Source organism: Montipora foliosa, chromosome 12 (genome assembly GCF_036669935.1).
Source record: "Montipora foliosa isolate CH-2021 chromosome 12, ASM3666993v2, whole genome shotgun sequence".
NCBI classification, from domain to species: Eukaryota; Metazoa; Cnidaria; class Anthozoa; order Scleractinia; family Acroporidae; genus Montipora; species Montipora foliosa.
Window position 1 is genome coordinate 25,884,568 of NC_090880.1, and position 17,500 is coordinate 25,902,067.

At 43.5% G+C, this 17,500-nt stretch overlaps 3 protein-coding genes and 1 pseudogene across 3 annotated transcripts; 1 reads left to right on the forward strand and 3 right to left on the reverse strand.

Annotated features, from left to right (window-relative positions):
* The first annotated feature begins 1,318 nt into the window (after window positions 1-1,318).
* On the forward strand, window positions 1,319-4,818 carry LOC137981059 (monocarboxylate transporter 10-like; annotated as a pseudogene).
* A 756-nt stretch (window positions 4,819-5,574) lies between these two features.
* Window positions 5,575-9,261, reverse strand: LOC137981060 (loricrin-like). Its single transcript, XM_068828425.1, has 5 exons — window positions 8,907-9,261; window positions 7,406-8,707; window positions 6,780-6,931; window positions 6,292-6,688; window positions 5,575-5,615 (listed from the first exon to the last, which is right to left on the reverse strand). The coding sequence occupies exons 1-5, from the start codon at window positions 9,259-9,261 to the stop codon at window positions 5,575-5,577; spliced, it is 2,247 nt and encodes a 748-aa protein (XP_068684526.1).
* An 840-nt stretch (window positions 9,262-10,101) lies between these two features.
* On the reverse strand, window positions 10,102-10,665 carry LOC137981061 (loricrin-like). Its single transcript, XM_068828426.1, has one exon. The coding sequence runs from the start codon at window positions 10,663-10,665 to the stop codon at window positions 10,102-10,104; it is 564 nt and encodes a 187-aa protein (XP_068684527.1).
* A 92-nt stretch (window positions 10,666-10,757) lies between these two features.
* Window positions 10,758-14,055, reverse strand: LOC137981063 (loricrin-like). The gene is made up of 4 exons (XM_068828427.1): window positions 13,992-14,055; window positions 11,982-12,536; window positions 11,055-11,702; window positions 10,758-10,831 (listed from the first exon to the last, which is right to left on the reverse strand). The coding sequence occupies exons 1-4, from the start codon at window positions 14,053-14,055 to the stop codon at window positions 10,758-10,760; spliced, it is 1,341 nt and encodes a 446-aa protein (XP_068684528.1).
* Window positions 14,056-17,500: the final 3,445 nt, after the last annotated feature.

Sequence of the window (17,500 nt, forward strand, 5' to 3'; positions counted from 1 at the left end):
AAAAAGTTGTGACAGTCCCGGGTACGCGAGTTGTCCTAGCTAGGGTAACCCTAGCACTCAGACATGGTTACCCTAGCGCCAGGGTAATCCTAGCTGCCTTGTAAACACGTCGATGAAAAAAGACGAAATGTGTGAGTGCTAGGGCACCGTGCGAGCAGAGCCTCCTTTTGTCTTTTTCTTTACTGAGGAGGAGAAACTTTCTCCTCCTCAGTAAAGAAAAAAGTAGGCTCTGCCCGAATCGCGTCAACTCTTTGAAGCCGCCGCAGCCCGAGCTTCTGGACTAGTCAATCTTGTTTTCTCTCGTCAAACCGGTTATTCCAGTGCGAGCGTCCCTTTAGTGACAAAACCGATGGTTATAATTGAGCCCGCTGTACCATGAAAAACGAAGATGGCGGCGAGATCTGGCATATTAGGCTTGGGTTCGAGAGTGTATCCTGGCAACATGCAGCGCATATTCAATAAAGATCTTACTCGATTCATGCAGAGCCTTTCTCGAGAACGCCAAAATCGAGCAAGCAAAAGAAAGGCTCTGCTTGCAGGGTGGTGCTAGGGTAACACTCTTGCTAGGGTAACCCTAGCAATAGGGTTACCCTCCCTCCTTGTAAACAGGGCCTAAGGCAATATATCGTCGTTGTCCTTTCGCATTTACTTTAAACCTCGTTATGGCTCACCATTACGGTAAAACAAATTTTTGGGTACGTTATGACTTGAGCATAATACGTTTCGCAAGTCGTTTTTTACAAAAGCAAAAGCGGACTTCGATCGAGTTTTGCCAGTCATTCGAAAGGAAATTTAGTTTGACATATACACACCTTTAATAAGTCTAATATATGCCGTTTTCCGCTAATGACCTCGAACTCTTGCTTTCAAATTTTATTCAGAAATGTTCGAAGGCCTAAGACTTCTCAGATTTCTTTTCTTTTTCTTTGAAGCCTTTGTTCATTCCTGAATAAATTTTAAAAGCATGAGTTTAAACTGCATATGTTAGACTTAAAAGGTTGTATATTCCTCTCCAATCAGAACAAATTTTAAATTTCTATTCATTTTACCCAAAAATTCGGAGCAATTGTTTCGAGATACATTCGTATTTTGTTTTCTTCTTTGCTTCATTTGAACTGTTGATGTACAGTTTCATTACCCGCTCTGTATGTAACGAAATCCGAATCACGAGTGAAAAGCAAGAGTAGTTTGCACACGCGATTCACCACTCCAAAACAAACCGAGTATTCTCGAGTATTCATTGAACACAAAACCCATCCGCGCCAAAGCGTCCAAACGTCAAGATCTAAAGCATTCCACAGAAGTCACCGTGAAATTTATGGCCATTTCTCAATTGTTTTGCTCCACCGGTCCTCCTCGTAAACGTGACAGTCTGTGGTCATGGTTGGTCTGTGCTTGTGCAACGATGACTTGGATTTCATCGCTCGGGTTTCTTTTTAGCTTTGGAATTTTCCAGTCAGTGTTGATGGATTATTTCAAGTCATCCAGAGAAACTGCAGGTAGGTACATTAGTGGCTGTTATGTCAAGAGCTTAATTTGCCATAGCTTAGTACCGATTTCCAATACCCTCGTCAGTTTTGATCCAATTTTGTCAACTACATCGGAGACTGGCACTAACAACAGTGATGCTGACACAAAGCCTCATACACCTTATTCCAAAATGGCCTCCAATTTAGTGTACGTTTGTTTGCTTGCAAATTGGCCTTTTTTGCCTCGTTCTTAAACTTAAAATTCAAAAGAACATTAACCTGGAACGAGGCAACAAGGGCTAATTTGCCAACAATTAAAAGAATGCTAACTCGTACTCTATCAAGTTCTTTATATCAGAATTTCGCTAAACACCGCGGTAAACACCATTGAAACTTATATCTTAAAACCGGATTTCTTAGTTGACGTAACATTCATATTCTGAGAGTTTTAAGACCTGTTCCTAGAGTACCGCTATTTTATTAGCGAATCTTGTTTAAGAAAGACCGCCATGAAGATTTTTTTTCTTTTTGTTTGATTATAGCATGCCTTGGTTCCGTTGCCATAGCATTGACCTTCTTCACCGGCCATTTTTCGACTGCTCTCATCTCTCGATTTGGTTGTCGCATCACGACTGTAATCGGAGGAGTATTCTGTGCCGTGGGCTTGATAGCTAGTTCATTTGTTGAGAACATTTTTGTTCTCTTCTTCACTTACAGTTTTCTGTTTGCTGTGGGTTGCAGTTGCACATTTTCCGTGGGACTGGTAGTATTGAGCCAGTACTTTAAGAAGCTACAGTCTTTAGCCACAGCGGTGCTTACCTCAGGGCACAGGGGTGGTGTTCTCATTTTGGGCCCCACACTAGAGGCCCTTATAACAGCGACAGGTTGGCAGGCGACCTGTCGCATAATGGCCGGGGTTGCTCTTTTCACGTGCTCACTTTCAGTAACCTTTGATCCCAACGTGGAGACAGATAAAGACAAAGTCAACCTAATGAAAAGGGATTCCAGTGAAGATAGAAAAGATGAACATATTACCACGAAAATAAAATCAGTACTTGATTTCTCGGTATGGAAAGAACCTCCGGTGATCATTTTCATCTGTTGTGTATGCGTGGTGGACATTTTGTCCCTCAGATTCACCTGGTAAGTGAAAAGGCTTAGTGGAAACGGACTGTTAGCAAATCAGTGTCCACTAACCGTTCTCATAAATGGCAGAATCATTTAACACTTGGCTTGCACTTGAAGTCATTGGCAGCCGTGTTGGTGTACTGAACAATAGCGAAAACGTCTTTTGGGAATTTGGCGCTATTATTATGCTAAACGCGAGCTACATTTTGCTCTTGTTTTGTACACCAGCATGGCCGTCTGATCACGTGAGTGCAAACCAAGAACTAAGTGCCAAAGTGTACTAAGCAATATGAAGGACACAGAGTGCCCTTTCGACTTAATTAACCGTAATTCAGAAACCGCTGACCGGTTGTCTCAGTTTGTTGAGCATTGGACAACCGTGCGGGAATTGAGTCGTGCGGGAGGTCGTGAGTTCATCTGAGAAGAAACAGCTGCCTTTATGATGACATCTGCAAGTGGTCTATAAATCCAACACCATAACCATAACAGAGGATAAATCGCTATTTGAATAAAACCATTTTCAGATGTCTAAATTGTCTGCAGAAAGAAGTGAAATTGTAACCTGGTACTCATCAACAAATGTCGGAAGAATAAGGCTGAGGACGCGTCCATCATGATAATGCTACGGCTTGAAGCGAATGACAAGCTTACCTTAAGTCAATTTTTCAATTAAAATGCATGAATCACAGCAGTTTTCTAATCACACTACGAGTTTGACTAACGATGATTTCATCACAGGTCTTCTGGTGATTGAAGAATTCCACTAAGGAGACGTAACTGCGCAAAACGATGAAATACTAAACTCAAAGTTCAGATGCCAGAATTTTCTGCAGGAAAGCGAGACATTGATGTAACTTAACATCTTTCTAGATTCACAAAACATTCACATATCCTTCAGATGTGTAAACTCTCTCCAAAAAGAGGAGATATGTCACGATACTCATCAACAAATGTATAAAACATTTTTTGGGACGCCTCCATCACTCACCTGTCGAAAAACAACCAGGTTCATGACGTCCTCGTTATTTATTTGGGTTGTTCGTGGCGCAGTGCATTCTGGTGATGTTGCTGTTCGCTCCTCAACAATTAGTTCAAGAAAAACCAATCTTGAATCCAGGTCCTCAGGCTCCTTTTAAAGAGCCAATCTTAATTGGTTAGCGGGTCGCCAGGAGAAACTCTGGGATAATGGATACCATTTTCCTACAAAATCTGAGACGGTTTGTGGGCCGGCGCTTTTGAAGTTGGAACGTAATAGCCAATCAACAAGCTCGATTTTTTTCGATGATCCCAAAGTCTCTTCTGGTAACAACCCGTTGACCAAAGAGCCTGAGGACTTTGGGCATGAGATTGAAGAAATACATGCAAAAGCGGTCAGTGGTACAACGTTAAGATCCTGCGTCGTCGGTATTTTGAATCGAAGGTCAATCATCTTAAGAAATCTAAACCCAGTCAGTGGTGGAGCTTTGTCAAACGAATCGCCGGTATGACTCCTGCGTGAGGGTTAGAAGAACTTCTATCCAAACAGACCGCCTTTCGCGCTGATTCATGCTCACCTCAGGTCCTCGCTAATATGATAAACGCTGCATTCCTTGAGCCCATGTAGGGCCTCACGCGCCTTGTGAGACCCCCGTCCGCTGAGGTCAGCCGATGTATTGAGCCGGCGGATGTGTTACAGGTGACTGAGTCTGCTGTGCTAAACGCCCTTTTGAAGTTCAACCCTAACAAGGCGCCTGGACCGGACTGTGTACCCAGCTGGCTGCTACCCGAATACGCCGACCTTCTCGCTAGCCCTATAACAGTTCTAAATACCAGCTTTTCCGAGCAGCGACTCCCTCAAACTTGGAAGTCGGCGGATGTAGTTCCCATTCCGAAGGAACAGAAAGTCGAAGACATCAGCAAGCATCTACGCCCTATCTCGCTGACCACGTCAATTTCTAAATTGGCAGAGAACTTTGTTGTGTCCTCACATTTTGGGCCAGCTGTACTCGAGGTAATCGATCCTGACCAATTCGGTGCAATCCCGAAGTCATCCACAACTCAGGCGCTGACGTCTATGCTTCATCAGTGGTTGGAAGCCACGGACGGCACGGGTGCAGCTTTGCGAGTAGTACTCTTCGATTACCGAAAGGCATTTGACCTGATCGACCACGGTATCCTCGTTCAGAAAATTCTCAGCCTCTCCATTCCCCGAGCGTGGCACAATGGGTTATCAATTTCCTAACCATCCTCGTCCTGTTATCCGGGCTGGGAGTTGATGCCTGCGGTAGTCCCCCAAGGAACCAAATTAAGTCCCTGGTCATTTTTACTCATGATTAACGACCTGAGGATCCTAGGCGTCCCTACTTGGAAATATGTGGATGATACTACTATTGCTGAGATCGTTCCCAGGGGAAAGGACAGCCACGCCCAACATGCTGTCAATTACGTGGCAGAACGGTCTTCATGCAATCTGATGCAACTGAACGCAGCCAAATGTAAAGAACTTGTTATTGACTTTGAGAAATTCAAACACTCTTTTGATTCATTGGTTGTTAGTGACAAGAATTTAAGAGTTGTTCAGAACGCTAAGATCCTAACTATATCGAACAACCTAACTTGGAACACTCACATAGGAGAAATCATAACAAGAGCAAACAAACGCATGTACTTTCTAGTACTTCTGCGTAATGCCGGTGTCCCATCATCAGACATTGTGAATTTTTATTGTACTTGTGTAAGACCGTTACTTGAATACTGTGCGCCCGTGTTCCACCACGCCATACCTAGCTATCTCAGCGAGGACCTCGAGAGAATTAGCCTGAATTATAGTCGCCTCTCTCCCCGAGTGACTTAGCGAGTGGAGGAGGCGGCTGAAAATCAAGGCTAACCATCAGTTTAAAGCTGTTTAATTAGAGCTAAGATTTTTGCAGCTGCCTCTAACGACAAACAGTACTTAGCGAGTGGAGGAGGCGGCTAAAAATTAGGGCTAACCATCAGTTTAAAGCTGTTTAACTAGAGCTAAGATTTCTGCAGCTGCCTCTAACGACAAACAGTGCAACATTTGTATCAGTCAAGGAAAAAGGCCAACAAGAATGGTTACTCGTAAACGACTCCTACCAGTCAGCTTAGAAAATTAGCAAAAAGGTATTTCACGAGGGAGAGCCAGATAATAAATGGAACCAGGAGTGCATTACCCGGAGCTTCCATCTGTATTGTACCCTTGAGTCAACCCTTTCCGTATATTTCTATTTTTAGATCTACTAAATAGTGACGTATTGGATTGTGAATAGAATACAATATGATTTTATTTGCTCAGTTCATAGTTAATGTACAATTTAAAGTCGGAAACAAGAAGATAAATAGATAAAATAATCATAATTACAATTCGAATTAATTAATTTAATTAGAAAGTTTAAAATTGCCACGCTGGTTTAATAATATTTATCATGGAGATTGATCATGCGCAAAAATTTAAAAAACAGGTTTGACAAGTCGCAACTGGGCTGACTCATCCATTTCTTTGGATGAGCGCAAATCAAAGAATGTCCAGGCGGCTGGCAGAGTCGTCTTTCCTCTTCAGACTTATCGCCACAACTACTGTGACCACTGCGACCACCACAACTACTGTCACCACCACGACCACTGTGACAACCATGACCACCACAACTACTGTCACCACCACGACCACTGTAACAACCATAACCACCACAACTACTGTGACCACCACGACCACTGTCACCACCATGACCACCACGACCACCACAACTACTGTGACCACTCCAACCACTATGACAACCATGAACACCACAACTACTGTGACCACTACGATCACTGTCACCACCATAACAACCACAACTAATGTGACCCCTACGACCACCACAACTACTGTGACCACCACGACCACCATGACAACCACAGCTATTGTGACCAATACGATCACTGTCACCACTATAACCACCAAAACTACTGTGACCACCATGACCACCACAACTACTGTGACCACTATGATAACTGTCAACACCATAACCACCAATACTATCATGACCACCACAACTACTGTGACCACTACGACCACCACGACTACTCTGACCAACCACGACAATCACTGTGAACTGCGACCACCAAGACCACCACAACTACTGTAACCACCATGACCACCACAACTACTATGACCACTGTGACCACCATGACCACCACAACTACTGTGAGCACCACGACCACCACAACTACTTTGACCACCATGACCATCACAACTACTGTGACCACCACAACTAATGTGACCACCACAGCTATTTTGACCAATACGATCACTGTCACCACCATAACCACCACAACTACTGTGATCACCACGACCACTGTGACAACCATGAACACCACAACTACTGTTACCAAAACTTCTTATTAAGGGAGTCAGTTAAGTTTAGTTTTTTTTTTAATAAAGGGATCTTTACAAATAGGGCACAGATTTCCATGTTTTTTTCAAGTATCTTAAGTGACATCTGTGCATGAAAATGACCAAGTGATAATAATATTATTGTTTTACTTTGATCAATTTCCTGTTGTGTCTTTAACATGTCATTTATTCTTATTCCAGTGCTTAAGTCTAAAACTCTTCCTGGTGTGTGTCTGCTGATCTGGTCAAAGCAGGCATGGCAAGCAACATTCCAGATTGTTTTCAGAGATTGTGATGAGGAGTTCAGGGTTCAATATTTTATTGGTTTTGTGATGAAAAAAGCCAGCGTTGTTATTCATCTCTCATTTTTTCCTGCATGAGATCCTGCATGATGAGAACAGTATTACTGCAAATTAAACATGACCACAACAACTACTGTGACCACCATGACCATCAAACTGACTGTGACCACCACGACCACCACAACTACTGTGACCACTATGATCACTGTCACCACCATAACCACCACAACTACTATGACCACCATGACCACCACAGCTATTGTGACCAATACGATAACTGTCACCACCACGACCACCACAACTACTGTGACCACTACGATCACTGTCACCACCATAACCACCACACCTACTGTCACCACTACGACCACTGTGACCACCATGACCACCACAACTACAGTGACCACCACAACTACTGTGACCACTATGACCACTGTGACCACCACAAGCACCACAACTACTATGACCACCATGACCACCAGAGCTATTGTGACCAGTACGATCACTGTCAACATCAAAACCACCACAACTAATGTGACCACTACGACCACTGTGACCACCATAACCACCACAACTACTGTGACCACCACGACCACCACAACTATTGTGACCAATACGATCACTTTCACCACCATGACCATCACAACTACTGTGACCCCTACGATTACTGTCACCACCACAACTTCTTTGAATACCACCACCACCACAACTACCGTGGCCACCGTGACCACCATGACCACCACAACTACTATGACCACCATGACCACCACAGCTATTGTGACCAATACGATAACTGTCACCACCACGACCACCACAACTACTGTGACCACTACGATCACTGTCACCACCATAACCACCACACCTACTGTCACCACTACGAACACTGTGACCACCATGACCACCACAACTACAGTGACCACCACAACTACTGTGACCACTATGACCACTGTGACCACCACAAGCACCACAACTACTATGACCACCATGACCACCAGAGCTATTGTGACCAGTACGATCACTGTCAACATCAAAACCACCACAACTAATGTGACCACTACGACCACTGTGACCACCATAACCACCACAACTACTGTGACCACCACGACCACCACAACTATTGTGACCAATACGATCACTTTCACCACCATGACCATCACAACTACTGTGACCCCTACGATTACTGTCACCACCACAACTTCTTTGAATACCACCACCACCACCACCACAACTACCGTGGCCACCGTGACCACCATGACCACCACAACTACTGTGACCACTACGGATCACTGTCACCACCATAACCATCACAACTACTCTGACCACCACAACTACTGTGTTCACTACGACCACCCCAACTACTGTAACCACCACAACCACCATGACCACCACAGCTATTGTGACCAATACGATCACTGTCACCACCATAACCACCACAACTACTGTGACCACCAAGACCACCACAACTACTGTGACAACCATGACCACCACAACTACTGTGAGCAAGACGACCACCACAACTACTGTGACCACCACGACCACCACAACTACTGTGACCACTACGATCACTGTCACCACCATAACCACCACACCTACTGTGACCACTACAACAACTGTGACCACCATGACCACCACAACTACAGTGACCACCACGACCACCACAACTACTGTGACCACTATGACCACCGTGACCACCACAAGCACCACAACTACTATGACCACCATGACCACCAGAGCTATTGTGACCAGTACGATTACTGTCACCACCACAACTTCTTTGACTACCACCACCACCACAACTACCGTGGCCACCGTGACCACCATGACCACCACAACTACTGTGACCACTACGGATCACTGTCACCACCATAACCATCAAAACTACTCTGACCACCACAACTACTGTGTTCACTACGATCTCCCCAACTACTGTGACCACCACAACCACCATGACCACCACAGCTATTGTGACCAATACGATCACTGTCACCACCATAGCCACCACAACTACTGTGACCACCATGACCACCACAACTACTGTGACAACCATGACCACCACAACTACTGTGAGCACCACGACCACCACAACTACTGTGACCACCACGACCACCACAACTACTGTGACCACTATGAACACTGTAACCACGATGACTACCACAACTACTCTAACCACTACGATCACTGTTACCACCATAACCGCCACAACTACTGTGACAACTATGACCACCATGACCACCACAACTACAGTGACTACCACGACCACTGTGACCACCATGACCACTACAACTACTGTGAGCACCACGACTACTCTGACCACCACAGCTATTGTGACCAATACGATCACTGTCACCACCATAACCACCACAACTACTGTGATCACCACAACTACTGTGACAACCATGAAAACCACAACTACTGTGACCAAAACCTCTTATTAAGGGAGTCAGTTAAGTTTAGTTTTTTTAATACAGGGATCTTTACAAATAGGGCACAGATTTCCATGTTTTTTTCAAGTATCTTAAGTGACATCTGCGCATGAAAATGACCAAGAGATAATAATATTAATGTTTTACTTTGATCAGTTTCCTGTTGTTTCTTAAACATGTCATTTATTCTTATTCCAGTGCCTAAGTCTAAAACTCTTCCTGGTGTGTGTGTGCCGATCTGGTCAAACCATGCATGGCAAGCAACATTTCAGATTGTTTTCAGAGATTGTGATGAGGAGTTCAGAGTTCAATATTTTATTGGTTTTCTGATGAAAAAGGTCAGGGTTGTTATTCATCTCTCATTTTTTCCTGCATGAGTTCCTGCATAATGACAACAGTATTACTGCAAATTAAACATGACCACTACAACTGCTGTGAGTACCACGACCACCACGACCACCACGACCACTGTGACCACCACGACCACCACAACTACTGTAACCACTATGACCACCACAACTACTGTGACCACTATGACCACTGTAACTACGATGACTACCACAACTACTGTGACCACTACGATCACTGTTACCACCATAACCAGCACAACTACTGTGACCACTACGACCACCATGACCAGCACAGCTAATGTGACCAATACGATCACCAGAATTACTGTGACCACCACGACCACCACAACTACCGTGACCACCACGACCACTGTGACAAGCATGACCACCACAACTACTGTGGGCACCACGACCACCACAACTACTGTGACCACTATCACTAGTGTGACCGCCATGACCACGACAACTACTCTGACCACTACGATCACTGTCACCACCACAACTACTGTGACAACTATGACCACCACAACTACTGTGTCCACTACGACCATCACAACTACTCTGACCACCACGACCACTGTGACCACTATGACCACCATGACCACCATAACCACTAACACTCATCCTGGTGTGTGTGTGAGCTCATCTGGTCAAACCAGGCATGGCAAGCAACATTCCAGATTCTTTTTAAGAGATTGTGATGAGGAGTTCAGGGTTCAATATTTTATTGGTTTTGTGATGGAAAAAGCCAGGGTTGTTATTCGTCTCTCATTTTTTCCTGCATGAGATCCTGCATAATGACAACAGTATTACCGCAAATTAAACATGACCACCACAACTACTGTGAGTACCACGACCACCACAACTACTGTGACCACCACGACCACTGTGACCACCACGACCACCACAACCACCACAACTACTGTGACCACCACGACCACCACAACTACTGTAACCACCATGACCACCACAACTACTATGACCACTGTCACCACCATGACCACCACAACTACTGTGACCACTATGTTCACTGTCACCACCATAACCACCACAACTACTGTGACCACCATGACCACCACAGCTATTGTGACCAATACGATAACTGTCACCACCACGACCACCACAACTACTGTGACCACTACGACCACTGTGACCAGCATAACCACCACAACTACTGTGACCACTATGAACACTATGACCACCACGAGCACCACAACTACTGTGACCACCACGACCACCATGACCACCACAGCTATTGTTACCAATACGATCACTGTCACCACCACAACTACTGTGACCACCACGACCACAATGACCACCATGATTACCACAACTACTGTGACCACCACAACTCCTGTGACCACTACGACCACTATGACCACTGTGACCACCATGACCACCACAACCACTGTGGTTACCACGGCCACCACAATTACTGTGACCACTATGACCACTGTCACCAAAATAACCACCACAACTTCTGTGAACACTACGACTACCATGACCACAACAGCTATTGTGACCAATACAATCACTTTCACCACCACGACCACCACAACTACCGTGACCACTACGATCACTGTCACCACCAAAACCACCACAACTACTGTGACCACTGTGACCACCATGACCACCACAACTACTGTGACCACTACAACCACCTAAAGTACTGTGACAACCACAACCACTATGAACACCACAGCGATTGTGACGAATACCATCACTGTCACCACCATAACCACCACAACTACTGTGACCACCACGACCACCGTGACCACCATGACCACCACAACTACTGTGACCACTACGACCATTACAACTACTGTGACCACCAAGACCACCACTACTGTGACCACTGCGACCACCACAACTACTGTGACCACCATGACCACCACAACTACTGTGACCACTATGACCACCACAACTAATGTGACCACTACGATCACTGTGACCACCATAACCACCACAACTACTGTGACCACTACGACCACCATGACCACCACAGCTAATGTGACCAATACGATCACCACAATTACTTTGACCACCACAGCTACTGTAACCACTATGACCACTTTGAGCACCACGACCACCATAACCACTGTGACAACCATGACTACCACAACTACTGTGAGCACCACGACCACCACAACTACTGTGACCACCACGACCACTGTGACCAGTATGACCACCATTACCACCACAACTACTGTGATCACTGCGATCACTGTCACCACCATAACCATTACAACTACTGTGATCACTACGACCACCACAACTACTGTGAGCACCACGACCATTACAACTACTGTGACCACCATGACCACCACAACTACTGTGAGCACCACGACCACCACAACTACTTTGACCTCTATGACCATCACAACTACTGTGACCACCACAACTACTTTGATCACCACAGCTATTGTGACCAATACGATCACTGTCACCACCATAACCACCACAACTACTGTGATCACCATGACCACTGTGACAACCTTGAACACCACAACTGCTGTTACCAAAACTTCTTATTAAGGGAGTCAGTTAAGTTTACTTTTTTTTTAATAAAGGGATCTTTACAAATAGGACACAGATTTCCAGGTTTTTTTCAAGTATCTTAAGTGACATCTGTGCATGAAAATGACCAAGTGATAATAATATTATTGTTTTACTTTGATCAGTTTCCTGTTGTGTCTTAAACATGTCATTTATTCTTATTCCAGTGCCTAAGTCTAAAACTCTTCCTGGTGTGTGTGTGCCGATCTGGTCAAACCATGCATGGCAAGCAACATTCCAGATTGTTTTCAGAGATTGTGATGAGGAGTTCAGGGTTCAATATTTTATTAGTTTTGTGATGAATAAAGCCAGGGTTGTTATTCATCTCTCATTTTTTCCTGCATGAGATCCTGCATGATGACAACAGTATTACTGCAAATTAAACATCACAGATGTGAGCATGTCAGTGATTAATACAAGATGCTTTCCAAACAGCTCTTCAAAATTGTCTAGAAAAGGGACGATAATTATTTACTTGCCACACCTTCTAAGTCAATGTTTGACCAAGCAAATATAATTTGGTTTTTTTATTCAAGTAAACTGTCTTGCTTTCATTAATACAGCTGTATGTTATTCTAGTCTTTCTCTTGCTAAGCATGAGTTTGGATATTAACTTCTGAGAATGCTCCTACTTGTAATAGTCTTAATAATGAATATACGGTACTTACAACAATAAAATTACAGAGATATTTGAGTTACTGTATATTGTATTTTGTGGTAACACATACCATAGTAGTTGTTGTTGAAAATGAATCAGATAGAGTCATTGTGGGTCCAGATAGAGCCATTGTGGGTTTATCATTGGGTAGTGAGACTGGATCAGTTGTGCATAATAAAATGTTAGAGTATGAAGCAGAATGCCTCTAGTCTTGCTGGATGTATGATTACATTCCTCTCTCAGTATCGTTACACACAGAGCAAAATTTAGGCTGGATATTTGCTGGTGCAATGCATGCAAACGTGAAATGAGTATTTTCCAAACACACGCAGTCGAATGTTTTCTATGTTTCATTATCATGATTCTCATGTCTCCCCACCCTCATCCCAGCAAGGCTCTACAAGGTGATCGACGATGCTGGAGAAACAAATTACAGTTACCAGCCGGCTACAGGAAAAATGCTGAAAAAATATTTTCAGCGATGGACCACTACCAAACTCCAAGTAAAAGGGAAACATCAAGTAGCATTGGAGTCAAATTTATACTTAGTTTCAAAACTAAAACTTTTTTGCGATCCTCTCTTAAAATTAAGACTTATTTTGTTTATTTTATTGCCTCGCTCTTGTAAAAGTAACTGGTGTTGTAAAATATGAGAATGGAGGGCAGGGAAGTGACTTATCCATGTTGCCGAATGAGTGGGATGCGGGCATTAAACGAACTTAAGCTTATTTCTCACTCTCAAACGATTCCAATGAAACAAACAGACGATTTCCTCGTTCAACAGACGCAACATAAGCCATCTTCGCAAAAGGAATTATCATTCTGCCCTTGCCCTTGCAGATGTTTACCCCGCGTTTCCTTCTCAGTGCACAGCTTTCCCCCCAGAAGTTTACCAACGCAGAGACCATCGCGACTAATAACATTACGAACCTCGTCCTTTTGCTCTAGCGCTCGAATGCAAGGTAAAATTCTCCTGGTTTGAACTATAGTTTTTTGGTTTGAAAAGGGACACGGAAGATTAGTCTTTCAGGAAGCTCACTTCAAAATTTAAACCTTATCAAAGTAGGAGGGTCGTGAAGGGGGGGTCCTAATCCCAGTTAATCCCAAATTGTTTTTTTCAATCCCAGCTCAAGTCCCTACAATCCCAGCCTGTGTTGCTCAAATTGAAATCCCATTCCCATTTTTCTATTGTTTTTGTTTCATGAATCCCAGTCCCAGTGCACAAAATCCCATTTCCCAGCCTCTAAAAAAGGCAAATCCCAGCTCCCATTTTACCCCTTGACGACCCTCAAGTAGTGTTGTCCTTATCATCGCAAAATGAAAACAAACACAGAGAATTTAAATTACCGCCATTTTGCCGCGCTGTTGTTTCTATGGCACATTTGATTGGTACCAGTCCCTCGCGCGTGGAAACGATTCGCGCGTGGCTCAAGCCTGCGCACTCATTTTGCCGCGTTGTCATCTAAATTAGGTGTCACTTTTTTTCTTTTCAAAGTGACTGTAAGTGCAGTTTCTATGTTTAAAAAAACAAGTTATTTCTGGTGAAGGCGAATAAGTGCTCTAAGTTCCAGGACATTAAGAAAGAGACATCAGTTGTAGTCATATGGAAATAGATCAGGTATTTGTATCCACGGTACTCCCAAACGCTACTCACTATGGCTTTACTGTTGACGGAGTTTCTGCTTCAGATCAAACGATGGAGTCCAGTGCTTTCTCGATCGATGCTATAAAAGACATTATACATTATGCTATAAAAGACATTATACTTACAAATAAGATACGATTTAATTGATAAGATTTAACGCTGGCTAACAACAGCTAAAGAAACAATGAATTAATCTTACAGGTTTTAACACCGAGGACAGCCCATGCAGAAAATCATTATACAGCTTCGAAAACTACGTAACGTTGATTACTTACTAGCAAATATTACTTATCAAACTGAACTTGAGCTGGAAAAATCGCTGATCAAAGTGAGCAGAGAGAGTGGGGATATAGTTGGCACCTAATATTCACGAATTATAAATCGGAAACGAAAGCGAACTCGGATCTTCTGGCATTGAAATGTTACCTGGACGTGATTGATACCTTTGAATTAAGAGAGGTTTTTACATGAGAAAATGTAAAGTACTGCTTGCGGAAAGAAAAAATGTCAGCAAGTGAAATCGGCGAAAGAGTTTCCAGTCCTTCAATCTTTTCTGCAACTTAGCTTTCATATTCACTTATGCAATTTATCCCAACAGAATTTTACTTATTAATTTTACTCCGTAGCCTGTTTAAAGAGGTAGTTTGTTAAGACCCTGCTTACAAGCAGGTAGGGTAACCCTTGCAGGAGGGTCAAAGACAGCGTGGGCCGGGTTTACAAACAAAATTTCACAGGTAGGGTTATCCTACCACCCGGGACAATTTTGTAAGCTTGGTAATCGCCAGAATCGCAAACATAATGGAAACCGCTAAAAAGTTGTCCCGGGTAGGCGAGTTGTCCCTAGCAGAGCCTTTACAAGGCAGCTAGGGTAACCCTAGCACTCAGATAGGGTTACCCTAGCGCCAGGGTAACCCTAGCTGCCTTGTAAACACGTCGATAAAAAACCAAGATCGTCGTCGATTAGACGTGAAACACTATGTCTTAAACTCTTTCAATCAATTTTAAGTGATGAGCGTTTTAGCAATCTTGTCCCCCCAAGACACAAGGCCTCTTACAATCTTAGACACTTGCGTACTTTCACCTTGCCACGTTTTCGCACTGATCGTTATAAAAGATCTTTTATCTCAGCAATGAGCAAATATCTTAATTCGTAGTTTTAACTACATTTCGCACCGACATATATATTTCTTAGTCTTAGATTTTTAAGCCTTAGATTCATTACATAATTGTAATTCTTATCCAACTTGTAAATAGTCTTATATTGTTATAATAGTTAATATCATGGGTGACAAATTTCGGTGGCAAAACAAGATTACTGATCACGTGAGTGAAAACACTCCACAATTACATAGGCCGGATTATTGAAAATTCTCTGCGCTGATTGGTTGCACTTGAGGTGATTATTATGCGATAATCACCTAAGCGGTTTTTTTTTTAAATGGCCATTGACAGACGAATAAATTAATTGTTTTATGCTTCATGCTCCATGCTCCATACAGTCTGACCGATATTGTTGGCAAGGCATTGCTCTGGGCGAGCTCCGTTTGTTGGGACACTAATAATACCACATTTGTTTGGGATATTTTGTCCAAGCCCTGATGGGTTAGGCCGTTTACTGAAAATCAGCATGGTAACCTAGGAAATACCCAAATATAGAAGACATCATCCCAGCAAAGGTGAGGGGACACACGACATCCACAAGAAAGTAAAAATAGGGAGGGTGGGGAGGGAAATTTGATTTGACTCTGTTGAATCAGCCTCCGCCTAGCTTGCACAAATGGTGAATGATCTCCAGAAAATCCCGGATGACAGAAATGTCCAAACTGCAACATGGGAAATAACTCACTAAGCATGTGACACTTAGCATAAATCCATTTATTTCCTCTGGGAAATAAGTTTCCTTTAAAGAAAATGCATATATTTCAAAGAATCTCCTATGTCATCATACTAAAACAATTATTGACCTCGCCTTTGGCGAACTTGTAATTAAGTATTGTTATAGGACTTGCCACTTGCCAAAGAATGTCGCAAAAACAACGCAATAGTGGCTGGGGATTTTGCAGTTACTCCATCCCGTGTCATGATCATGATCATGAAATAGCTACAGAAGGCTACGACGCCGTACTGTCGATTTTTTATTGTAGACAACATGAGAAAAGGATGGACAAAGGCACGTAACGCGTGTAGGATACTACGATGAGCACAACGGACAGACCAAACATTAGTTTGGTACACCTTTGAAAGAGCATCAAAAGTCGGTTTTTCTTTGCAACAAGAAAAACTGCTTTGTGAGAGCATGCTTTCCAAACTAACTGCACAACTTCGAGGGGTAATTCTAGAATTATCACCACCAACCGGTACCATCAACGCCGTTGTTTTGGAGCTTGACACATCAATGCCGTCCCAGTTCCTTTGAGTCTTTTATCAAACTGATCGTCAACCTGGTTGCAGTGTGAACCATAAATTTCGTTAATAACCCCCAAGCTCGTTCCCAGGGTCTCTCTTCTATGCCTACTTTGTCGTTGGGAGGCAGAGAGGGGAGAGCCTGGGAACGAGGTTGAATAACCTCCTGTTCCAACTTGGTGACCACAACAGTTTTG

What these genes read in the sequence shown, in the direction of transcription:
- LOC137981061 (XM_068828426.1), bottom strand. Translation starts at nt 10,665, where the DNA reads ATGAGTGTTAGTGGTTATGGTGGTCATGGTGGTCATAGTGGTCACAGT.
- LOC137981060 (XM_068828425.1), bottom strand. Translation starts at nt 9,261, where the DNA reads ATGGTGGTGACAGTGATCGTATTGGTCACAATAGCTGTGGTGGTCATG. An exon ending in TGGTGGTCGTGGTGGTCACT is followed by an intron (nt 8,708 to 8,906) that starts GTAGTTGTGGTG and finishes TGGTGGTCACAG; the next exon opens with TAGTTGTGGTGGTTATGGTG. An exon ending in TGATGGTCATGGTGGTCACA is followed by an intron (nt 6,932 to 7,405) that starts GTAGTTGTTGTG and finishes TGGTTGTCACAG; the next exon opens with TGGTCGTGGTGATCACAGTA.
- LOC137981063 (XM_068828427.1), bottom strand. Translation starts at nt 14,055, where the DNA reads ATGGCTTATGTTGCGTCTGTTGAACGAGGAAATCGTCTGTTTGTTTCA. An exon ending in TTCATTGGAATCGTTTGAGA is followed by an intron (nt 12,537 to 13,991) that starts GTGAGAAATAAG and finishes GTGGTGTTCAAG; the next exon opens with GTTGTCACAGTGGTCATGGT. An exon ending in TTATGGTGGTCACAGTGATC is followed by an intron (nt 11,703 to 11,981) that starts GTAGTGGTCACA and finishes ACAGTACTTTAG; the next exon opens with GTGGTTGTAGTGGTCACAGT.